Genomic DNA, 26,789 nt, shown 5'->3' on the forward strand with positions numbered 1-26,789 from the left:
TTGACAATCAGACAAAAACTGTTACAGATTGACTGGGAATCCGTATTCATCCACTGTATTCATCAGACACTGTAACTTCAGATTTCCATTTATTTTGGTCTTTACACAATTCTCTTTATGGCAAAAAATTCCTTGGAAGACTGTAAAAGGTACCTGGAATAGTTCTTTGCTCAAAAAGATAAAACGTTTTGGGAAGACGGAATAATGAAGTTGCCTGAAAAATGGCAGAAGGTAGCGGAACAAAACGGTGAATACACTGTTCAATCAAGTTCTTGGTGAAAATGAAAAATGTGTCTTATTTTTACCTAAAACTGAAGAAAGTTTTACTTTTGGCCAACCCAGTAACCTACAATGGAATATTAATCAGCCTTTAAAATTCTGACATATGCTACAACATGAAAAACCCTCCTGAAGACATTGTTAAGTGAAATAAGCCAGTCATAAAATGACAAATACTAATGATTGCACTCATATGAAGTATTCGGAGTAGTTAAATTCAGAGAGACCAAAGATAGAATGGTAGCTGCCAGGAGCTGAGGGAAAGGATAAATAGGGAGTTAGGTTTAATGGTTACAGAGCTTCAGTTTTGCAAAATGAAAACATTTCTGTGAATGGATCATGACGATTTCCAACAATGTGAACATACTTAGTTGCTGAATTGTACATTGAGAAATGGTTTTAAAATAGTAAATTTTAGGTTATGTATATTTCACCACAATTTAAAAACAGAAATAATGTTTTAGACTATCTTACTGCACTTGGGATTCTCAAGAAGCTGTATCTAAAAGAAAGATGAATATTCTGTGTTCCATAATCTTTAGAGACTGAAGAGATCAATGAGACATAACTAATGAAAACATCTGAAAACAGCCAAGTTTCACACAAATATATGGATTTTATTGACACATGATATTCCCTTACCATAATAAATAGAATGCAATCTTAATGGTTAGTGTGGAGTTGAGAAGGCAGTGTATTCTTGATAGGGGTGGTCAGATTTTGTGGTACCATTTTCTTAGAACTGCATCTAAGATGGAACCAGCATGTGGGCTGGGAATCACACAGGTGTGTGCAACAGCATAATTCATAAACCCTGGTCAATATCCCCTCAATATTCCCCCAAGGTTTCCTCCCATCCCAGTTTTAATGTAATGTATCATAAAAATAGCTAGTGCCATAAAAAGTCAACATTTCAAATATAAAAATTCTTTTATACAAATATAATTCATAATATAATCATTCTTAAAATACAGCCATTTATATATGAGCTTGAAACATTATTAAAATAAATATTTTCTAGAGAAAATTTCATTTGCATCACAAAACTATAAAACAGAAGAATATAAAACTAATTCACGATTGACTCTTCAGTGTTCAGTGTGCCCATTATTTCTCCCGCTCGGTATGTACAGTATGAAGTGCACATAGGTAGCCTGAAAACACACATCGCCCTCTCTACACCTAGATTTTGAATTTCATGTACATCTACATGGAGCGCCCACAGTCTTTCTGCCTGCACACTCTGTACCTGGAACTTCTGTGGTATGAAGGGTTTTCCTGTACCAATACGCATTAAAGCATTTTTCCAGCCATCCTTCAGTTCAGATATCTTATAAGTTTGCTACTTTCTGGAAGCAGAACCGTGCACTGCCAAATCAAGGGAGCTACATCTTTGTTCCCTGCATGGGACTGTAACAGCCCATATCTCAATTAAGGGATGTTTTCTGATTGTCTAAATTATTTGGATTTGGGTATTGCTGAGCAGTACTAAGCCTGATTTCCAGGACTGGGAAGTTCTGTCTCCTGACACTAAGATCTTAGTGTCTCCTGACACTTAGATGTTGCATGGTGCATATTTGATGTGCTGCCTTGAGCCTCTCACAGTATTCCATTCCTTGCTTGGAAATAGGACTGTCTGAATCCTTAATAGACAATCTAGCTGTGTTTTTAAATACCATGGAGAAAGTAGAGAAGAAGGTATATAAACTGAGAGAAGCCACTCAAGTTCCAGTTAGCACTACTTAGTTGTATCTCTAAATAGTATAATTACAGATCTTCTCTACTATTACAAACGAGTAAGTCTGACTAAACAGTAAACTGAAGGATTAATCTGGCTGACGTTTACAGCCACTTTTTCAGTGACCACCAAAGGGAAAAGTTTTCAGGGAAGGCTGACTGGTGAACACAAGTGGTAAATCTTCAAGGATTTGAAGTACCTGTCACATAATTTGACCACTGCCAGGAAGCCATGGATCCAGACCCAGGGGAGTGTCCTTAATTCCTCTTACCCACACTTCTTCTTCTTTTTTCCAAAAAAAAAAAAAAATCATTCCTCCTTGTTTTCTGAAGCAGAAACTTTTTCCCTTCAACTCCCATGTGTGGAGGTCCCAGGCAAACATTCGCTCTGCTCTCTAGAGCTTTGTCTCTTGCACCTCTTCTTCGGTCTCCTCCTTCAGAGCAGCGATATTAGACCGAGACCTCTGTCTGCTCGAGTTCCGCTGGGGCAAGAGCTTCAAGCGGTCTGCGGGGCTGATGGCCTGCCGGAAGAGGCTCTTCTCGCTCAGCATCCTCTGGATGGAGTCATACTGCCGCACCTTGTTCTCCTCTATGACCTAGGGAAGTGGCCGTTAGTGAGATCTTGGACAAGGAGGCAGGGCGGGCCACAGCAAGACAAGAGCGGCAGCAGCTCAGAGGAGGAGGAAAGCCAGAAAGAACACAGTATCCAGAGGCTCATGGTTTGAAAAGTCAGGGGCTGTTCATCTCACTGCTGCGTCCTTTTGCTTTAGAGAGCTTCTACCACTTGTGATATTAGCTGTAATTTTCTACTTAGAAGCTGAAAGATTTTTTTTTTTTAATTGGTACAGTACTAAACAATGTGCTTCTTCAGAGAACTTTAGAGGAACTAAGTGGGCTTTGAAAACAAGAATTATTTATGTTAGATCCCTGATGTATTAACCTTAAAAATAACTGTTAAGTCCACAGCACCATAAAGAGTTGGATGTCTTCAACAGTGGATTTAAAACTTAATAATTTGGAATTGGTCAGGGTATGCCTGAGTTTGGGCTTCCCTGGTGGCTCAGTCAGTAAAGAATTCACCTGCAATTCAGGAGACCGCCTCCTATACAGGAGACCCAGGTTTGTCCCTGGGTCAGGAAGATAACCTGGAGAAGGAAATGGCAACCCACTCTAGTATGCTTGCCTGAGAAATTCCACAGACAGAGGAGCCTGGCGGGCTACAGCCAATAGGGTCGCAAAAAGTCAGACATGACTTAGGGACTAAACCACCACATGCATGAGTTTACTGCGCCTCCTTCACATGTTCAAGCTGAACCTGATCACGGCTGGGCAAGAGGTTGCGAGTCGGCCCCTAATTTATCACTTGAAGCTTAGTAATAATAATGGTAATAACCATCCTTCATTAAGAAAAACATTTACCTCGAGGAGCCTCAAAATTCTTCATAGAAATGATGTGGTACAGATAGGAAAAGAAGAAGTGAAACTCTCACTGTTTGCAGATGACATGATCCTCTACATAGAAAACCCTAAAGACTCTACCAGAAAATTACTAGAGCTAATCAACGAATATAGTAAAGTTGCAGGATATAAAATCAACACACAGAAATCCCTTGCATTCCTATACACTAAAATGAGAAAAACAGAAAGAGAAAATTAAGGAAACAAACCATCACCATTGCAAAGAAGAAGAATATACTAGGAGTAACTACCTAAAGAAACAAAAGACCTATACATAGAAAACTATAAAACACTGATGAAAGAAATCAAAGAGGACACAAACAGATGGAGAAACATACCGTGTTCATTGGAAGAATCAATATTGAAAATGGCTATTCTACCAAAGATTCAATAATTCCTATTAACTACCCACCAATTATTTTCGACAGAAAAAAAAGCGTAATGGAAATAACAAAAAACCTCGAATAGCCAAAGTAATCTTGAGAAAAGAAGAATGGAACTGGAGGAATCAACCTGCCTGACTTCAGGCTCTACTACAAAGCCACAGTCATCAAGACAGTATGGTACGGCACAAAGACAGAAATATAGATCAATGGAACAGAATAGAAAGCCCAGAGATAAATCCACGAACCTATGGACACCTTATCTTTGACAAAGGAGGCAAAGATATACAATGGAAAAAAGACAACCTCTTTAACAAGTGGTGCTGGGAAAACTGGTCAACCGCTTGTAAAAGAATGAAACTAGAACACTTTCTAACACCATACACAAAAATAAACTCAAAATGGATTAAAGATCTAAATGTAAGACCAGAAACTATAAAACTCCTAGAGGAAACATAGGCAAAACACTCTCCGACATAAATCACAGCAGGATCCTCTATGACCCACCTCCCAGAATATTGGAAATAAAAGCAAAAATAAACAAATGGGACCTAATGAAACTTAAAAGCTTTTGCACAACAAAGGAAACTATAAGCAAGGTGAAAAGACAGCCCTCAGATTGGGAGAAAATAATAGCAAATGAAGCAACAGACAAAGGATTAATCTCAAAAATATACAAGCAACTCCTGCAGCTCAATTCCAGAAAAATAAATGACCCAATCAAAAAATGGGCCAAAGAACTAAACAGACATTTCTCCAAAGAAGACATACAGATGGCTAACAAACACATGAAAAGATGCTCAACATCACTCATTATCAGAGAAATGCAAATCAAAACCACAATGAGGTACCATTACACGCCAGTCAGGATGGCTGCTATCCAAAAGTCTACAAGCAATAAATGCTGGAGAGGGTGTGGAGAAAAGGGAACCCTCTTACACTGTTGGTGGGAATGCAAACTAGTACAGCCACTATGGAAAACAGTGTGGAGATTTCTTTAAAAACTGGAAATAGAACTGCCATATGACCCAGCAATCCCACTTCTGGGCATACACACCAAGGAAACCAGATCTGAAAGAGACACGTGCACCCCGATGTTCATCACAGCACTGTTTATAATAGCCAGGACATGGAAGCAACCTCGATGCCCATCAGCAGACGAATGGATAAGGAAGCTGTGGTACATATACACCATGGAATATTACTCAGCCATTAAAAAGAATTCATTTGAATCAGTTCTAATGAGATGGATGAAACTGGAGCCCATTATACAGAGTGAAGTAAGCCAGAAAGATAAAGAACATTACAGCATACTAACACATATATATGGAATTTAGAAAGATGGTAATGATAACCCTATATGCAAAACAGAAAAAGAGACACAGATGTACAGAACAGACTTTTGGACTCTGTGGGAGAAGGCGAGGGTGGGATGTTTCGAGAGAACAGCACCGAAACATGTATATTATCTAGGGTGAAACAGATCACCAGCCCAGGTTGGATGCATGAGACAAGTGCTGGGGCCTGGTGCACTGGGAAGACCCAGAGGGATCGGGTGGAGAGGGAGGTAGGAGGGGGGATCGGGATGGGGAATACATGTAAATCCATGGCTGATTCATGTCAATGTATGACAAAAACCACTACAATATTGTAAAGTAATTAGCCTCCAACTAATAAAAACAAATGAAAGAAAAAAAAAAAAAAGAAATGATGTGGTATATCATCCCCAGAGTTTCCTTCTGACTAAACCCAAAGGAATTTGTACACATCACTTGAAAGAATCTGTGGCAGTTTTGAAAGCACAAAGAGAACATGGTTGGGAGAGGCACAAAGATGAGTTCCACATAATGGCTAAAAATGAAATAAACCTTTCGCCATCTGCATTGAAATCATACATCAGACTGCAAGACAATCCAGGCCTGGCCTGGACCACATCCAAGGGAGATTTAGGTTCTGAAAGCATTGGGACTTAGTCTTTTCTATTACTTAATCCCCAAATAAAAGACTCAATAAGTATAGATATTCTAATTTATTAATGTAACTTAGTGATAAGCTGCTATTTTAGATTTGCTGAATTCCAACCTCACCTTGTTGCTCAGACCAAAGTGAGAAACTTGGGCAGGTAGGTATTTGGAGTAAAGCTGGATGGTTGTGTGACACGTGTTATAAGGAAGAGTTTGTACATTGCTGTGACTTACAGGAATGATCACATAGAAGATTGTTATCGAGAATCAAAGGAGAGATAAAATCTAAGGTAAATTATAAACACTCACCAAAAATCGTTGACATTCCAACATTGCTTCTATCCTGTGTTCAGAGAGGATTACTGTGCAATCAGCAAATGCTTGTTTTAGGGTTCTTCGAATGATCTGGTATGTTCTAGGGAAAAAAAATATATATAATACCACACAACATTAATAACCTGTCTCTATCCTTGATAACAGACCTATTGTTCTATCAATTTAATTCTTTAAATTACTTCTCTTTTCTTGAATCCTTTTAACATAATGTTGAGAGACAGAGTCAGCTACAATCTAGTTTCCAACCATAGCATAGATTCTAAGTTTTCATAAATAAATAGGACAAATATTTGGGAAAAAATTTCACAAAGCTTGAAAAAAATTTCCCAAATAAATATGTTTTTAATTATGTATAATCACTAGTAGTTCCTTTGTTTTGTGGTATAAATGGGATAGTAAGGAAAACCATAAGGATTCAATTACACCTGTGTAACTAAATATTTCACCATGTAATGATAAGGGGGAAGAGTTTGTATGAAATTCTAAAATTATACTTAGAAGAGAAAACATAGCTCTTATACTGGAAAATAAGTACCTGTACTCATGTCAAGTGGTAATTTTTCTATTGGGCAATTACTTTGTATCTAGAGGGTGGTCTGCTTGCAGACATGACAGCCTGATGGAAATTTGTGTCAATATGAAATAGGTCTCAATGATTCATTCTCCTCCCTGTATTAGTAAATGACAGGAATTCTGAAACTCACATTGGATCCAAATGAGCACTGGGTTCATCAAGCAGCAAGATCTTTGCTTTACTGAGAACAGATCTGGCCAAGCACATCAACTGCTTGTGGCCGTGGCTTAGAACACAACCCCCATCCACAAGGACAAAATCAAGCTTCCCAGGAAACTGCTCGATCACAGATCTGAGTCCGACCTGCAGAAAAGAGGGAAAACGCTATGCTTAGGAGGGGTAGTTCACGTACTACAGGGTTAAAAACATTTAAGAGGCTGACAATCTGAAAAGACACACAGGAGTTCTAAAAGTTTAAATTTCATACCAACTCCCCTCTACCACCACCATTCTTGCTACTTGGCTTTAATTGAACAAAAGACTGTATAATCTTGGCAGTTCTAAATCACTGGTCTACAGAATATTTCAGTTCTGTACTTTGTCTTTCATGAGATTTTCAGTGAGTTCCTATTCTGTGCCAGGTCATGCAATAGGGTTTAAAGAGATGATGACTGGCAAAGTTCAGGGATTATAAAGACATACACAGATAAGTAAACACAGTTGAAGATACGATAATATAATAATAAAGAAAAGATAATATATATAGAATGCAGTTACTCTATCCTAACAGAGTCCTTTATGCCACCTTCCATTCTCTGCTCTACCATAATAGAAAATGAAATGCAGCACTAAAAAAATCAGCTGGCAAGCCATTGAGGGATGGAATGGGGAGGGAAGGAAGAGGGGGGTTCAGGATGGGGGACACATGTACACCCATGGCTGATTCATGTCAATGTATGGCAAAAACCACTACAATATTGTAAAGTAATTAGCCTCCAATTAAAATAATTAATTAAAAAAAACAACAAAAAACTGACTTTAAGAAAGTGATCAAACTATGAGGTAAAAGTAACTGGATGTAAAATAGTGATATATTGGGAATTCACTGGTGTCCAGTGGTTAGGAAACCAATCTTCTATTGCAGGGGGCATGAGTTCAATCCCTGGTTGGGGAACTAAGATCCCACAGGCTGCACAGTACAGCCAAAAAACCCCCCCAAAAACTAGCAGTGTATAACTGGAGATTTAAAGGTACCTAGATATTAGGGTAGAATATGAGAATTCTGTTAGGGTCAATGGCTTTTTTTTTTTAAGCTAGATAGAAAAAAAATTGGCTTAAAGTGCAAATGAGATACAGAAATCCATTCTTTCAAAATAAAACAAAAATGAAATCTTCCCTCATCATATCACTTATTCAAATAAATGTGAATTGACATATTTTTGCCAAGTGTTGCTGAGTACTTGAGAGCTAAAGAGATACATAAATTATTATATCCTGCCCTTGGGAAGTTTGAGATTTAGTATTGGGAGGTGAGATATGTTCTCACCTACCTGTAATATAGGCAGAAAGAGATATGGCCTAAGACAGACTCGCATGAGTTCAGTGATGAAGTCAGAGATGGCCCACATCACTGTGTTTGTTCAGTAAATATTAACTATGTGCCCATGATATGTATTGTAGACAATACTCCTTGACTGGATTTCTCTTTAAAGCAGCCTCATTCTGTGAGAATTCATCAATGTTTGAAAAGTTTCTGAGAAGGCAGGGAATGTAAACACATTCATTAGACAAAGGGGACTACTCTGAGGTATTCTGAAAGAATACCTTTAAGGTATTCTTAAAGTAGCTTTAAACATAAAGCTAATTTGGGATCTGAATAGCTGAGAATGTGAATGAGGGCTCTCTTGAGTGAGGAGCTGGAGGACTTGGGTTCTTTCTCTCTTCAGCTTGCGCTTTTCATTGGCTTCAGCCTGTGAACCTGCTACATCTCTCCCTTCTTAAAACAAAAACAAATCCCTCCCTCACTTGCCTCCAGCTTTTCCTTTAGCTATTATTTAATATTTACCCTTTTGTCATCTAGAAATCTTAAACAATGAGTGCACATCTATTGTCTCTACTGCCTGAGACCACAGAACATTTTTCCCCTTCTTCAAACATCTAATCCTTGGCTTATGAGAAACCACACCCTCTCCAACCATTTCTACCTATTATCATGTGTAGGTAACTCTCCCTCTTCCTGTCCCTTGAATATTAGTTTTCCTTATTGCCAGCTCTCCAAACACTTCTTCCGAGATCTCATTCACTCTTAGGGTCTCGACTACCATTGATAAGCGAATGATTTTTCACCTTTATCTCCAGCCCCAGGCCTCTTTCAAATACTTCTTAATCTTACTCATTCTCACTAACCCTAAACTGAGTAACAACTGAATCCAGGCCATTATTATCCTTAAGCTTCATGCTATAGATCTCAAGTTGATTTGTCACCCCAAAACCCCACAGGAACCCTTCTAAAATAGAGGTTTGACCCTATGGTTTCTCTGTTTTAAAACCTACAGTGGCTGTTCTGACAGAATAACTGAACTCTATCACACGGCAGACAAGGCACTCAGAACCCAGCCCTCTCTACCTTTACTTCCAGTAGCACCAAACGCACAGCTTATAGCTCCCTCTACACCTTGACCTTCTCAGGTCTGTGCCATAGCTTAGCATGGAGTACCCTTCCAAATAGTCCTGGTCAGCTGCCAGATCAGTCGGGCACACAGTCCCAAAAGCATGGGTGCAAGTTCCCTTGTTAGACTGTCAGCTTTCTGAGCATAAAGACACATGCTCAGTGCCCTTGCTGGACTCACTGCCAGCCTCAACACATACAATCCATTTGTTCAACAAATGTGCACTGAGCCCCTAGAATGCTGACCCAACAAGACAAACACGGCTTTGATGAATGATTTTAAAACATCCAAATCTAAAGAAGAATGACAAATGGTAAATGGTGCTAGGTTTAGCTCTGCCAATATAGACCATGACCTAAGACCAGTCACTTCATCTGCATACCTCCGTTTTCTCATTTTTAAGATTCTATAAAACCTCTTTTTAAAAAGTATAAAATAAGGAGATTTTTTTAACACTGTAAGTCAGTATTTTCTTCAGATGAATCAGAAATATTGGGGAATTTTTTAAAAGTCAAATTAAGCATCAAGAAAACTACTGATAAAATACTAGAACTTCGAAGTCACACACAAGTAGCTTTCAGTCTGCACTCCACCACTCCCTTGCTGACGATGTCAACTGTGTTACTGGAAGTCTCACCTAACTCACTGGGAAAATATGGGGAAAATAATAGGATAGATTATAATGGGGATTATAATGGGGATTAAATGAGATAATTTGTGGAAAGATCTTGCCACAGAGTGTAGCACAGGGTAAGCACCTAATCCACCCTAAGTATTAGTATTGTTACAACCTGGGGAATTCCGAGTCATGGGCCTGGTCACTGAAACACTTCACAGATATGACAGCATGATTTGTAAGATTTCCCCTTTGTAAGTTACCGTAGAAGGCAAGTTAGCAGGAAGTATTACAATACTAACGATTTACACCATGCCCCTAGTAACAGGGTTAGGACTTTGCTAAGAATGTTTCACAGTATGTATTCTCCCTTTTTAGATTCACACCACTCATACCCTCATCTATTAAGGCCACACTGGGAAAGCTACTTTAGTGAGTTATACTTTGTACTTTTCTGTGACAAAGAGCTGAACAAAGTCTGTAGTTTTTACCCAAATGGAACTTAACACAGTAAACAAGTACCTAAATATATAGCACTGTTATAGAGAACAAAACTATGCAATGAGTGACAGAGAGGCAGACCAATCCAGGGTGCATTTTGCCACATTTCTATCTCACTGTTTAACTCCCTACCAAGTATAGTAAAAAATCTTTTAAAACCATATTCACTAGAGAAAGGTGAACCTAAGTTAGTAAATCTTTAAATTTGAAGTCAGTGAATATTTAATATACTAATTACCTATTTCCTGCCTGATATGGTGATAGGCTTTAGAGAGAAAATAGGAAGCAAGACAGACTAGTAATTAGTTTTGAAAAGATACAAAGCTCTTATTACCAACTCCACATGCCGATAAGAATGGCTTAAATTAACCTCATGATTTTTTTTGGTGCTAGGTAATAGATTCCTTAATATACTCTTAATGGGAGTTTATTAAATCCTAGGTACTATGGCAGACCTGGGAATTCAAAGATGAATAACACCAAGCCCTGCCTTGAAGGAACTCACGGTTCAAATGGGGAGAAAACTAACAAGTGGGAAATAACTGCTCAAAGAGAAAAGTGCTATTGGGGAAAAAAAAAAAAAAAGACTGAAAGGGAACTTGCTACAGAAATCATATAATTTAGTGATCTTTAACAGCAGAATTCTTTAAAAATAAATACCTATACTTACATACATGCATATGCACATATATGTGTGTGCGTATACTATGTTATTTACACCATTGCCACAAACCATTTTTCAATAGATTAAAAACAAATATAAACTTTAGCTTAGTCTGTTCAAACTAAAGTGAATTTTAAATATATGGAATCTCAACGTTTCTAATTATTTTCATTCCAACTTAGCATTGCAAATAACTTAAAGCATCCACAGTTTGTGGATATAAAGATTAGGAAAAAAGCATTTGCCAGCTTTCTGTGATTGAACTGATAAATCATACATACTTCCAAACTTCTATTTACAAAGAACAAATTTTATCTTGCGACACATCAAACTAAAAAATGTGTTACAGTCTGAAAAGGACCAGACATTTTCTTCAAAGTATCAACTTTTGCAATTGTTGCACTCTGAAATGTTATTATAGAGCAAGAGTTTGTTCTTGTGACAAGGAAACATGGAAAAGAAAAAAAAAGGAAAGTGAAGTGTAGTTGGACTGGGAAGTCCATTGATAGGTAGTTACAAATAGACTCTGTCAACTCCTTTAGACCTTTGTTTTGCTACTCTACAGGTCTTCCAGGACAAATTTTCAACTTAAAAGGCCACTATTTCTGCTATTTAGCTTGCTCTCTAAAATAGCTTACCTGACTATTGATGTGTAAAGAAGGAAACTATTTTATAAGCAATCTAAGGAGCAAACAATTCCCAAAAAGTCTCCATTCCAAAACCATTCTGTCAGTTTGGATAACAATGAGTAACACTGAGACTGCAGTGAAGGAGCTTGAGATGATAGACAATGTCAGGGCACCTCACTGTGGGGAAAGGGTCTGTGATCCAGAAACCAAGGGAGGGAGCTGCACCCCTCACCCATCCCAGCCAAGCTCCTCAAGACATCTCAACGCTCAGCGTGCTCATGGCAAACCCGTGTGGATCACAAGGCTGCCTTCACGACACACTACACATGAACAATTTATTTTTTTCATTTAAATAAACTAATCACATCATTCATTCATTCATTCATTCATTCCATATTTACTGAACACCACCCACATGCCCCACACTGCTCTAGGCTCTGGAAACACCACAGAGACTCATCCCTGCCCTCGAGGAGCTTACAAGCCCATGGGGAAGTGGACAAGTTAAGACGTGAATCTCTCTCTCGTGTGGACAAAGCTGTGACAGGCATGGAGGTACAGGAGACACCTAGGAGGGCTCCTCATAACCGGAGCATCGGGGCAGGTTTCTGGGAAGAAGTGAGGTGTAAGTAGAGGCCTGAATGATGAGGAGGGGCAGGTAGTGAAGGGCTAGCAGGGTGTCCCAGCCACAGAGCATGTGAAAAAGCCTCTGCAAAACAGCACAAGGTGCCTTAGAGGAACCAAATAAATTCAGTGTAGCTGGATCCTGGTAAGCAGGGGCAGTTGCGAAGGGAGTTTAGAGACAGGCAGAGACAAAATCACATCAACTACGAGCAGTGTGGACTTTGTCTAAAAGGCAATAAGGAGGCAATAAGAAGGGGAGAAACAAGCAATCAGATGCAGGGCTGCAAAGGGCAGAATGAACTGTAAGGAGCCAGTAAGAGAGAAACTGGAAAGAGGTCTATTTCAAAAATCCACACAAGAAATGAGGGGTGTTGTGAGATGGGGACAAAGAAAAGTGAATATATTCTAGATATTTGCAGGCAACACCTTTGACAGGTGGAGACAGGTAGAGAAATTGGGAGTCAAGGATGAGCACCAGATCTTGGCTTTGGGCAACAAGCAGCTGGTGATGCCATTCACTGAGACTGGAAATGCAAGACAACTGTGTGGGTGGTGCAGCTATGAAACTCACTTATGGACATAAGATGCCTGTCCATGCTAAAACGTCAGTGAGGAAGCTCTGGGAACAGGCAGATTTGGGAGTCATTAGCACAGAAGAATTAGTTAGAGCTATGAAGATGCATGATATTTTCCAGGAAAAGTAAGTAAAGTAAGACAATAGGATTCTGTCAAACAGCAACATATAAAAGACAACCAGGTAAAGACCACATGAAAACATGACTATAATAGCTAATGTTCACTGACTATTACTTGCCAGGCCCTAGGCTGGGCCTCTTATACATACTAGCCTAAAAATTTATAGCAACCCTACCAATTTATTAGACCACAATGTTAGGGGTCTAATTTTTTTTTTTTTTTTCTCCCTCAAGATTCAGCCTCCTTTGAAATTCTCCTAGTCTACACAGCTGGTAGTCAGGGCTCCTAGGGAGAACTATCTGGTCCTCAGTGGTTTCAGTTCAGTTCAGTTCAGTCGCTCAGTCGTGTCCGACTCTTTGTGACCCCATGAATCGCAGCATGCCAGGCCTCCCTGTCCATCACCAGCTCCCAGAGTTTACTCATGTCCATTGATTCGGTGATGCCTTCCAGCCATCTCATCCTCTGTCGTCCCCTTCTCCTCCTGCCCCCAATCCCTCCCAGCATCAGGGTCTTTTCCAATGAGTCAACTCTTCGCATCAGGTGGCCAAAGTATTGGAGTTTCAACTTCAGCATCAGTCCTTCCAATGAACACCCAGGACTGATCTCCTTTAGGATGGACTGGTTGGATCTCCTTGTAGTCCAAGGGACTCTCAAGAGTCTTCTTTCATAGTTCCAGGTCATAGACAAAAACTCTTTCTCTCCCTTGGACTTGCTTTAAATTCATCCATTGAATGATAAAGCGTACAATGCCAGGATGAAGGCCTGGGCCTAGGGCACAAAGGGTAAAAGAGCTGCTTTGACCACCAGTTTTGCTCCCAAGTCTTAGAGTTTGTAACTAGGCATGTTCCTCATGGCTTCACATGATCCAGTCCAGGTGTGCAAAGGTCCCACCTGGAGTGTAGGGCCAAATCCAAGGTAGGAATAGAGTATTTCTTGGCCTGACATTGTCTTCATGAGCTCTTTTGATTTCCCTTTCAGGGAAAGGGGAATTACAAAGAAGGTGCTCTTGGGATAAGATTCAAGTGTTAACTCTCTGCTATAACTCAGTTCATCTACCTCTAGAGAAACGAGTCACACTAAGGTCAGAGACAGGCCCAGATGAGATGATATTCAATCCCAGTTTTCCCTGGCCAGTCCTGGTTGACATCTTTCGTCCCAGTCTCCTGTCCAGGTGAGTAATGGACACATCCCCAAATGGTCCTATTTGGGCAAAGCGTATGGATCAACCATATAGGATTAAACCCAGACCCCATAACTTGTAAGCCAATGTAGTTTCTGCTTCTCTGGGCTTTTGCTGCTTTGTCTGTGCTCTATTCTAATGCTACTTCAACAAAAATTTACCAATATTCCTCAAATACATGACATTAATACAAAGACAGCAGCAGCAACTTTATGAACAGCAGATTATTTTAAAAAGACCAGTAAAAAGATATACCTAAATATGAGCTGATCAAATAAAAATCTAAACAGGTAAAATTTTTGCATTATACTAGCATTTAAAGTGCTTATGCTATACCCAGGTCTGCTGCATCCAGAGCCCCTGCCCCAGCGGCAGGCCACTGCTGATCCATACCTCCACAGGAGACACTCAGACTCAAAGACAGGTCTGGCTCAGACTCTGTGGCATCCCCTGGTGAGCCCAAGGTTTTGTTTGAGCCCTCCAAGCATCTCCGGTGGGTATGGGGTTTGATTCGAAATGTAATTTTGCCCCTCCAGCCGTCTTGCTGGATGTGGGGTATCCTTTTTTGGCAGATCCTTCATTCTCCTGTCAACGGTTATTCAGCAGCGAGTTGTAATTTTGGAGTTCACAGGAGACGATGAGCCCCTGACCTTCTACTCTGCCATCTTGGGTCTATCATCACAGTTGGTGTGTATGCAGTGAGTTTTTGGGCATGGGGATACATAGATTGTCTTCATGTCTTCAGACTGTTAGATTCTCATAGGAAAAGATTAGGTTGTATACTTTTAATGAAGAAAAATGCCCAAAGGATTTTATTTTTATCTTTAGGAAGAAAGGAAGGCATTAAAAGGGAATTGTCATTTAAGTCATAGTTATTTTCATAGCTAACGTAAAGTAATGGTTATTTTGCTATACCATATAAATGTACTGGTTGAAAATTTATATGCATATATAAACATATTGTAAATGTATATACACATACATATGTAAAATTAGTTTGAGGGATATAGATAGGATAATTTCTATTTAAACATCTATTCTTTGCTTTACTTTTTTTCTTTTTGAACAAAAAATGGAAATGGAATTTCAGTTATAAGCTTAAATGTGTAGAAACCTGCTTCATTTATATCTAAAAGAATGTTAATTTTTATATAAAATGTTTAAGTGGCTATGTATTTTTTTAATGTTTCCATATATACTTCTGTGAGAACAGAATTTCTGTGATTTTGAGTATTTTTTTTTTCTGAGAGCTTTTGAACATTTTCTGGTGGGTAGTTAAATTTGTATATTATAATCAGTAACCAATGTCAGGAGTATTCTCAGTTGCCTATCATGTAAATAATGAAAATTTGTTAGAAGTATCATTAGTATATCTTATTTTGTGTAGCAGTTTGGCAATGACAATCAAAATTTGAATATGTAAAACTTTCAAAATGATAAAACTTGCTGATGGAATTTTACCTATTACTGTTCTCAAATTCATAAAAAAGAAAATATGTTAGCGATTGTAACATAATTAGAATGTCTGAAATATATATCATTAAAAGAATTGTAATGATTAAAAAAAATCTTAACCATGTTTTCTAAAACTTTAGGTTATTTTTATGACCCTGATTTCCTGTAAATTTTATTGTGACTTGGCAATATTTCCATATTTTATAAAGTCTTCTGCCTTCCTTTCAAAGTTTCTCTCCCACCACATTGTGTTCCTATAGTTCATTCTCTGAAGTCACATCAAAGACCTTAAAATGTGTCACTTGCAATTTAGTTAATGTTTTCTTTAAAACCCTTGTTTGTTCAGTAATAAGGAAACTTTGATAATGAAGACGGTTAATCTAAGTGCATTTTATTAGGGGCATGTTAAGGTTAGACATTCAATGGGTAAGTGTTTAAACTCATGGGCATTTCAAAGCTCCTGGCAAGATCAACTCCGAAGGGAGGCAGACAAGGAAAGAAAATTTGGAATAAAAAGATTTCCAAATATGTTGGAAACAGTGGGATAAAGTTGTTCTCTAAGAAGGCCTTTGCATCTAGCGTTCTTAAGTCCCATAACTGTAGTCGGGCACCATTCAGATCTTTGGACATAAACCTCAAGTTTGATAAACTAGAACAACTTATGTTCTCCTTTCTTAAATACGATGCCTGTATTTCAAGAATTATTAGTTAACAGCTAGAGTGTCTATCAAGCAAGCCAAGATTTCCACTTAAGCTCTCCACCAACTCTAATTCCTCCGTATCATACCTTCAATTATAATGAACCACTTGTTCCTTATAAACAGGCTGTTATTTCATTATGATACAGGTTGTTATTCAGGAATTTAGATTCTATTTCAAACCATGTATTTCCTATAGTGTACTAATGACCTCAAAGAACACAGCATGCCACATCTAGGTCCTTTAGTATCATATTTTGCATAGAGATGCTCATGACCAGCGCTCCCGAAGGCAGTTGACTCCTGGTGACTTCCAGAGAAGACCGTAGCACAAACGATCACCACCCTTTTGCTAAACCTGTGTTTTCCAGAGAAGTGTATCATATCAAACCAAAGCTTTGTTTGCGCTGGGAAACCTTCAGAACCCAGATGGGGAACAGATGAGAAGGAACGGACAGAAGCTTCTCTGGATGGTGAATAATCCTGGTGTAGGTGTCTAGGTCTCTCCTAGTTCATGTCTCCGTGATGCACACTCTGGAGGAAGGCTAACGTAATGCTGGCGCTGGAGCCTGACTGACCACTGAGGAAAAGTCTAATCCAAAGAGTTGGGTGCTCCAGGAGTGTTAGAGTTTTCCATTTTAAATTTACACACATACGTGTACCGACATGCACAAAGGTGAGTATGCAAAATGATCTCAGCTGTGATAACCAATCTTGTGTGCATATGAGCAACCCTTTCCAAAATTACTTCAGTTAACACCCTTACCTCATCTGCAACTTTCCATATTTCTTGATCACTCCACTGTCCATAGGGATCCAAGTTTTTTCTAAATGTTCCAGAAAAGATGAATACTTTCTATAGTAACAAAAAAAGAGGAAAGCATGAATAACCTAAACATCTTTGTATATTTCCCTTATTTTATTGTGAAATATTCCAAACAGAAAAAATATTTTAAAATAAAATAATGATATATCCATGTACTTACCACTCAGTTTTAATTTAAAAAATTTTTATATTTGCTTGGTATCTTTTTTAAAGAAATAAAATATTACAGCTACATCTGAAACCCCTTGTGAATACTTATCTAACTTCCATGTCCTTAGGATAAAGAAATTGAGATCACTTTAAGTTGTGGGAAATTAAAATTTTTTATTCAGAGCAATATTATTATAAGCAAATATAATGTAAAATTAAACAGTTAAAAATTATGCTTATGAGGATTTCCCTGGTAGTTCAGTGGTTAAGACTCTGTATTTTCACAGCAGGGGACACGAGTCTCATTCCTGGTCAGGGACGTTCCACATACCGTGCAGTGCAGCCAAAAAAAAAAAAATTACGTTTATGAGTTATAATGAACTTGTTAGAACAAAATTCTTATTTTGCTGCGGTATTTTCCTTGTATTTCTTTTATAACCCTAGCTTCCTAAGAGATTTTGAAACTGTCTGAATTTACAGACAGTCAAACACATATGTTCATATGGTCTATAAACCAAGGCAAACGTGTACCTAGACAGGCACAGGAAAGGGTTACAACTTAGAAATCAATGAAAGAATGAAAATCAAATATTTGTGTAACTGACTGCATGTCACAAAGGGAAGGGGGGCAGATGAGATGGATCATGCTGAGGTGGCAAATTGACAACCTAATTTCCTGTTAAGGAACACTGCACAGCTCTCACCCTTGCTTGCTACCTCACTGTCTACTGAAATGCCTATGTGAATAAAGAAAAAATGTAAGAAAATCACTGTCTCATTGGAAAATGCAACAACAACAATAATATTTAGGTCTCTCTCTGCATATATGGGTGAACTGAAAAATACTTTTGATGTTAACGTTCAGAAAATTTTTTCTTTACCTTTTTTCTTTTGCCTTTGGTTAATAACAGTCAGGAGAACTGCTAACCAAATTTTTTGAATTTTCACTAGCTGCCTTAGACTGAGAGAGAATGCTCAGCACCCATCTGATCTGTGAGGAACTACAGAAGGTAAGTTGGCCCCAGATGAATGGTGTCTGTGCCTTGCTGTGGCAGTCAAGTTCAAGGATAGTCCTATGAGAGACCTCATTCCCTGGGGCATAATTTATGGCTTAAGGAACAAGGTTGTTGCCAAATATCTCAGGAACCCTTTGCAGAAGGCAACAAGATTATGCTGGTATTTCTTAATTTGCATCAAATCAGTTCCTAAGGGACGCTTCCACTGCTTTGCAGAAGTGAACATAAGAGACAATATATGACTCATGAGCTCATAGGAGGTGATGGGTATATTTTTTGTACATCCTCCTCCAAGCTCCCAAGTAAAAGGAAGTAATGCCCAAATAAGCTAAAGAGAACAGACAATGTATGCTATTGAGAGATTCTGATAAAGTAAAGAGAAGTGGCTCTGAGAATGCCAGTCAATTTATTACTGAAGCAATCAGGCTTATTTAGTATCTAAAGTTCAAAGGCTTGCCGATGGAATTTTGCCATTTACTGTCTTTCACATACCTTCTTTTAATATTTTCTTTATATAAAAGTTTCTAGCATTATTGATAAAGATGTGAAATAACAACTGTTAAGAGTTTACAAAGTATCAGACAGTGCATCACTTCACTAAAGTTATCTCTACCAGGAACTCAGAGGCTACAACAGAGTCTATGGCTGGCTTACCATGGGCCAGATAAGACTCTTTACATGTGTTGTCTCTTTTTATCTTCATATAAATTTAATGAGACAGATCTTACTGCTGTTCACGAAGAAATCACAGTCGGGAGAAGTTAAGTGACTTGCCCAAGGTTACTGAGCTAGTAGTTGTAGAGTTGGAATTCAAACCTTTAGAGTGCTCTTCAAATTCATGGCAAAATGCCTCAAGTCCTGGGCAGACCAGTTTTGATTCCTGGTCTGGAGCTTGGGAAAGATTAAAGGCTGGGCAGCAGCAGCCCAGTGGGTCCACAAAGGGCCCATTCGCACTCAGCAGCACAACTGTCAGTTCAAGCACTGCTATCCATCCCTCAAGCCACAGGCTCAGTACCTACACTGTGAATTGAGAGTTTAGCTTTCTCTTTCTATGCAGGACCTGATTCAAGGGTTTTTATTTGGGCTACAGTGTCCTTGTAACTTTTACGGGGACTTACGTATCCAATGGAAAAGCACAATATGAAATTTTACTTTGGCCAAATGGAAAAATGCCAGCATTCTGGAGGACCACAGGTAGAGGCTGAAAGTATTAAAACATCAAAGCAAATACAGAAGTTTGCTAAGGGCAGAGTGCCTTGTGCAGATGCTGCGACAATACAGCTCTTTCCTGGCAAGTGTGCCAACGAACAAGAACCCAATCTTTTAAAGTTTCACTGTTACTATAAAATGGGGGAGATGTCACATTTTTTGATTTTCTAAAATCTACTCTACCTCTGGGCTTTTCCATTTTGACAGATAGTGCTTTTATTTTGAAAATGAAATCACTCAGTCATGTACAACTCTTTGCAAACCCATGGACTGTAGAACAGTGATCAATGCAAAGAAATAGAGGAAATCAACAGAATAGGAAAGACTAGAGATCTCTTGAAGAAAATTAGCGATACCAAGGGAACATATCATGCAAAGATGGGCACAATAAAGGACAGAAATGGTATGGACCTAACAGAAGTAGAAGATAGTAAGAAGAGGTGGCAAGAATACACAGAAGAACTATACAAAAAAGACCTTCAAGACCCAGATAATCATGATGGTGTGGTCACTCAATTAGAGCCAGACATCCTCAAATGTGAAGTCAAGTGGGCCTTAGGAAGCATCACTATGAACAAAGCTACTGGAGGTGATGGAATTCCAGTTGAGCTATTTCAAATCCTAAAAGATGATGCTGTGAAAGTGCTACACTCAATATGGCAGCAAATTTGGAGAACTCAACAATGGCCACAGGATGGGAAAATGTCAGTTTTCATTCCAATCCCAAAGAAAGGTAATGCCAAAGAATGCTCAAACTACCACACAACTGCAGTTATCTCACACACTAGCAAAGTAATGCTCAAAATTCTCAACAATACATGAACCATGAACTTCCAGATGATCAAGCTGGATCTAGAAAAGGCAGAGGAACCAGATATCAAATTGCCAACATCTGTTGGATCATCAAAAAAGCAAGAGAGTTCCAGAAAAACATCTACTTCTGCTTTACTGACTATGCCAAAGCCTTTGATTGTCTGGATCACAACAAACTGGAAAATTCTTCAAGAGATGGGAATACCAGACCAGCTGATCTGCCTCTTGAGAAATCTGTATGCAGGTCAGGAACCAACAGTTAGAACTGGACATGGAACAACAGACTGGTACCAAGTCAGGAAAGGAGTACATCAAGGTGTATCCATCAAGATGTATACTGTCATCCTGCTTATTTAACTTATATGCAGAGTACATCATGAGAAACGCTGGACTGGATGAAGCACAAGCTGGAATCAAGATTGCTGGGAGAAATATCAATAACCTCAGATATGCAATTGACACCACCCTTATGGCAGAAAGCAAAGAAGAATGAAAGAGTCTCTTGATGAAAGTGAAGGAGAGTGAAAAAGTTGGCTTAAAATTCAACGTTCAGAAAATGAACATCATTGCACTTCATGGCAAATAGATGGGGAAACAATGAGAGACTATTTTTTTGAGCTCCAAAATCACTGCAGATGGTGACTGCAGCCATGAAATTAAAAGACCTTGCTCCTTGGGAAAAAAAAAATATGACCAACCTAGATAGCATATTAAAAAGCAAGGACATTACTTTGCCAACAAAGGTCCATCAGTCAAAGCTATGGTTTTTCCAGTAGTCATGTATGGATGTGAGAGTTGGACTATAAAGAAAGTTGAGTGCCAAAGAATTGATGTTTCTGAACTGTGGTGTTGGAAAAGTCTCTTGAGAGTTCCTTGGACTGCAAGGATATCCAACCAGTCCATCCTAAAGGAAATCAGTCCTGAATATTCATTGGAAGGACTGATGCTGAAGCTGAAACTCCAATAGTTTGGGCACCTGATGTGAAGAAATGACTCATTGGAAAAGACCCTGATGCTGGGAAAGACTGAAGGCGGGAGGAGAAGAGGATGACAGAGGATGAGATGGTTGAATGGTATCACCGACTCAATGGACATGAGTTTGAGTAAACTCCGGGAGTTGGTGATGGACAGGGAGGCCTGGCGTGCTACAGTCCATGGGGTCGCAAAGAGTTGGACATAACTCAGTAACTGAACTGAACTGAACCAGACTGTAGCCCTCCAGGCTCCTCTGTCCAAGGAATTCTCCACGCCAGAATACTGGAGTGGGTGGCTGGTCCCTTCTCTAGGGGATCCTCCCAACCCAGGGACAGAACTCAGGTCTCCCACATTGCAGGTGGAGTTTTAACAATTTGGGCCACCATGGAAGCCCTTCATTTTATCAATCCACAAAATTCAGAGTCATGCCTGACTTATCTCTCTCCCTGATCATCCCCAAAAGAATTAATCATCAGTCCTGTGGATTGTTTACCCAATAAAACTCAAAGCCATTTATTTCTCTATCGCTTCAGCTACCACATAGTTCAAGCCACCAGCATCATTCTCTGAACAGTGTAAGAACCTCCTATTTCCTTGCTTTAGAAACCAAAGAAATCACCATCAATATAAATTGGATCATGTCATTAACCTTTTTAAAAAAACCTTCAGTGGGGACTTCCCTGGTAGTCCAGTGGTTAAGAATCTGTTTGCCAGTGCAGGGGACATGGGTTCGATCCCTGGTCCAGGAAGATCCCTCACAGAAAATAAGCCTGTGTGCTACAACTACTGAGCCCACATACTGGAACTACTAAAGCCTGCATCCCCTAGCTCCTGTGCCCTGCAACAAGAGAAGCCACCTCAATGAGAAGCCCATGAACAGCAACTGGAGAGTAGTCTCCACTCGCCGTGTCTAGAGAAAGTGGAATGCAGTAACGAAGATCCAACAGGGTCAAAAATGAACAACTTTTTTTAATTAAAAAAAAAAAACACCTTCAACTGTTTTCTATTACATTCAGGGCCAAATGTAGCACCCTTAAGATGACCTACAGACCCACCATTGTGCAACCTCCTTCACTGTGTCTGGCTCATCTAGTGCCCTTGTCCACTCCACTCCCTTTGCACTCCAGCCACCTGGCTTTTTTCAATTCCTCAGTTCACTTCACACACTCTATGCTTCCTGCATGGGAATCTCATCTCCTGTCTCCTTCCTATGGCCAACTGTATTTTTCAGGTCTCAAGTTCAATGTCACTTCCTCAGAGAATTCCTCCTGATGCTTAAAACCAAATAAGGTGCCTCAATATAGGATATCATAATACCTATACTTTACTTTCACAGGGTACAGTGAATATTATTAATAAAATTAAATATGCATTATGAGCATTTTGTTTTTAATGTCTTACTCTTCTCCTAGACCATAACTGCTATGTAACCCGTCATCAGCACACAGGCCTCACATGGTGTATGCTCAGTAAATATTGTCTGAATAAATAAATGGGCTGATGGGAACATAAGAAGTAAAACTATGAAAATATCAATAGAGTTCAGCAAATATTATTTTTCTTCCTTATGGAAGAATAGCTACCAAAACCCAGTGACTTTAAATGAATACTAGTAACAGCCCATTAAAGCTTTAATGTTTCTTTGTAACAGCTTGAGAAAAGGTACACCTTTTTTCACAGTAGCCTGATAATTTACATGCAATATTTATCAAACATATGGCAACATATTATATGTTAATTAATTTTATGCAAAATAGATACATATTCAAAATTATGAAGGAAGAAAGTTATTTGTTGAAGCTAGACTAAGACTTGGTGGCTCAACTGGTAAAGAATCTGCTTGCAATGCAGGAGACCTGGGTTTGATCCCTGGGTCAGGAAGAACCCTTGGAGAAGGGAAAGGCTACTCATTCCAGTATTCTTGCCTGGAGAATTCCATAGACAGAAGAGACTGGCGGGCTACTGTCTATGGGGTCGCAAAGACTCAGACACAACTGAGTGCCTAACACTTTCACTTTTCACTTTCAGACATCCAAAAGTTTTAGATGTAGTAGATTTGATACCATGCTTCCCTAGTGACTCAGATGGTAAAGAATCTGCATGCAATGTGGGAGACCTGGGCTCAATCCCTGGAGGAGGAGGGCATGGCAAGCCACTCCAGGATTCTTGCCTGGAGAATCCCATGGACAGATAAGCCTGATGGGCTACAGTCCATAGGATTGCAAAGAGTCGAACATGACTAAAGCGACTAAACATGATGTGACATGACCAATTCTATAGGTCTTTTGTTTACAGTTTATAGTCTAGCATAAAAAAAGTATCAATACTTTCATTTTAACTTTAAAGAAAAATTAAAGTGGTTCAGTCAGAATTCAATTTCATACAGTTAATCAAACATGCCATTCTCATCTTATAAATAATGTCTGGCACTCACTTGTTTTCTGAGGGGTGCCAGTGTGTGTCTTATTGTTTTCTATACTACTGAAATTTGTGTTTCTACAAACTCATCATCTCTAAAGGTGAGATGTCCTTGGAGGTCACTTATGTCCTTTCCCTGGTGTATGAATGAAACAGCCAGGGTCCTGAGAAGTTATATGGTTTGACCAAGGTGGCATGGTCTGATTGTGCAGCAAAAAAAAAAAACAAAAAACCCTGAAACTATAAATCACAATGATCTGCCGCTTCTCTTTCAAGAAAATGTTCACCAGTAGGAAAATTAGAATGTACAAATATTTGATGTTTATTTAAAGTCATGTATGTACACTACAAAGAGCAATACTTGGGACTCAAGGAAGAACAAAGAGAGAACCATCGTTCACCACCTGACTTATCTCTTCCCTGAAGCTCACGCCTCAACCACTCAGCTGGAGATGAGATGGCAAGCCTGGGTGGAACACTCGGAGCTGGTCACACATCACAGAAACAGGCATCATGCTTTAGTTTGGATGTCAGATGAAAAGCAAAAAAGGATTTGGCTTCTGCAGTTACTAAATGTAGGCTAGATTAAATAAGTGGGAGGAATGACTTATCTTTAAGAATAGTATTGTTTTGTTTTGACTCAGAAGGGAAATATGTATATGTATAGCATGCGAAGTCACTTCAGCCATGTCTGACTCTATGTGACCCTCTGGACCACAGCCCATCAGACTTCTCTATCCAAGGGATTCTCCAGGCAAGAATACGTGAGTGGGTTGACATGCCCTACTTCAGGGAATCTTCCTAACTTAGGGATCAAATCTGAGACTCTTACATCTCCTGAATTGACAGGCAGGTTCTTTACCACTAGCATGAAATGGAAAAGCCTACATATATTTTAATATATAAAATATGTTATATATAATATATATACATATACCTTCATACATATATGTATATATACCTATGTACAAAGACCATGTATAGTTTTATTAAAATGTGACCCAAATACTTATAAGCATCACAGTGTCTGTGATCTCACCTTTTGGCAATGTCTGCAAAACTCCATTATAAGTTAAATCTGTGCAATTAAAATCCATCCAATATGAACAAATCGAGATCCTAAGGTGGCATTACAGAATGTCTAAAAATAAATGCTGCTTTGCTTTTAAGAACATCAGGTAATGAAAACTAGGTGAATTTTATTAGTCAAAAGTGTTTAAGGTTGATAAAAATAACTAATTTTGATGTACAAATCATTCATATATAAATGACTGCTTGTAACATGTTCAAATTATGTTTCTGTAAAGTCATTTTTCACAACATTTTACACTACAATGTTTTAATATATACTTTTAGAAATGATTTCCAGATCTAAGTAAATTACCACAAATTTCCAATTTTTAGGCTCAGAAACAGTACAATCGTGTTGTACTAATACCCACACCAGTCATTTTCCTTTTCTCCATTAAATTCGGCACTCCACGCCCAACGCCCTACGTCCTATTCACTTTAGTTCAGGCTCCCACATCACAGCTAGGGAGTTGCTGAGCCCATCTCCCGGCTCCCTGTCCTGCCTGCTGAATTCCACTTCTGCTGCCCTTTACCACCTACCTCCCAACTCAGGAAGATTCAACCCACTCCTCACTAGACCACTTTAGTATGAATCAAGTCTCCCTCTTTCTCCTAATGCTTCCTAACAGATGGTCTTCTCTGCCCATTGTCCCTCAACTCTTATTCTAGTTGTCATCTCTGTAGTGGCTTATAATACGCCTCTCTGGGATCCTGGAATATCCTCTCCACAACTGCCTGCCCCCAACCTTTCTAAAACCAAGACATTTTCTGACCCTTTAAGGCGCACTTTCATCATCATCTTCTCTGTGAAACTGTCAATACTCATTCATCCTGTTCCTTTCCAATATAGAAATGAAAGAGACATGATCCCTATTCTCAAGGAACTATAAATAAAAGTAACAATTAGAACAACAGAGTATTACACTTAACACACGCCAGGAAGTAGTTTAAGTACTTTAACTTATTTATTCCTTTACTCATTTAATCCTCATAAAACCCCAATAAAGGGTTTTACTACCATTATACCCATTTTACAGACAAGGAAACTGAGGCTCAGAGAAACTAAATAACTTGCCAAAGATTATAATACTAGTAAAATACAGATACTGGCAGAACAACAACCTGTTGGAAATGAGAGCAAGCATTTCATGACTCAGTCAGAAAATATGGGTAATGAATTCCTACCATACAAGCTATTGTATGTGCTATATAAGAGATAGAAAAAACAGTAAAGGAAAAAAAAAATCTATGTTTTATTTTGTATTTCTACTACAGCCTTCTTGCTAATCTTCTGATTGTTGATGACTTCGTGTTTAAATCTGCTTCCTTAATTAGCATGTCTACAAAGTGTTTACAATACTGGGTGGAAATTAAATAAATACATAAATAATTCCAATATAAGACATAGAGAAGTGCCAGGAGAGATTTATAAACAAAGTTCTCGATCCCACTTGGGCCTGGGATATGGGAGTGGAGAGCTGGGGTTAGAGTCAGGCTTAAAGGGAGAAGGGAGGGAGTCAGAAAAGGCCAACTGGCAGAGTTAACTTCTGAGATGCCAAAGTGACTCAGCTGAAGAAAGGTCATCTCAGACAGAGGGAATGCAGGAACAGAGGAATGAGCGAGAAAACTGAGGTATCGCCCATGGCACAGCAAGTCCAGCTTGACTGAAACTTAAAAGTGCCAGGTGTGAAGAGTGGTGGATCTGACTAGAAAGGTTGTTGAAACCAGATTATCAGGGACCTAAACCACAAATGGAAAAATCTGGACATTATCCGTGAAGAAAGGGGTGTCCTAGAAGGTTTTTGACTTGACAAAGCACAGAGCTGGAATGGTGCTGTAGAAAGTTTACTTTGTGTGCAATAGAGAATTTAAGAAGATGAGAAAAGCATAGTAGTGGGAGCAAAAGAT

At 38.9% G+C, this 26,789-nt stretch overlaps 1 protein-coding gene across 3 annotated transcripts in view; it reads right to left on the minus strand.

Annotated features, from left to right (window-relative positions):
- Positions 1 to 881: 881 nt before the first annotated feature.
- The window catches only part of CFTR (CF transmembrane conductance regulator), a 191,842-nt gene continuing 165,934 nt past the window's right edge, over positions 882 to 26,789 (minus strand). For all 3 annotated transcript variants that reach the window (XM_043463109.1, XM_043463107.1, XM_043463108.1), the window contains exons 24-27: positions 17,170 to 17,259; positions 6,862 to 7,034; positions 6,131 to 6,236; positions 882 to 2,612 (exon numbers count right to left, since the gene is read on the minus strand). In XM_043463109.1, the coding sequence (XP_043319044.1) occupies positions 2,412 to 2,612; positions 6,131 to 6,236; positions 6,862 to 7,034; positions 17,170 to 17,259 (570 nt within the window). In that variant the 3' untranslated portion in view covers positions 882 to 2,411. The remainder of the gene's footprint in view (positions 2,613 to 6,130; positions 6,237 to 6,861; positions 7,035 to 17,169; positions 17,260 to 26,789) is intronic.

Source organism: Cervus canadensis, chromosome 3 (assembly GCF_019320065.1).
Source record: "Cervus canadensis isolate Bull #8, Minnesota chromosome 3, ASM1932006v1, whole genome shotgun sequence".
Taxonomy (NCBI): domain Eukaryota; kingdom Metazoa; phylum Chordata; class Mammalia; order Artiodactyla; family Cervidae; genus Cervus; species Cervus canadensis.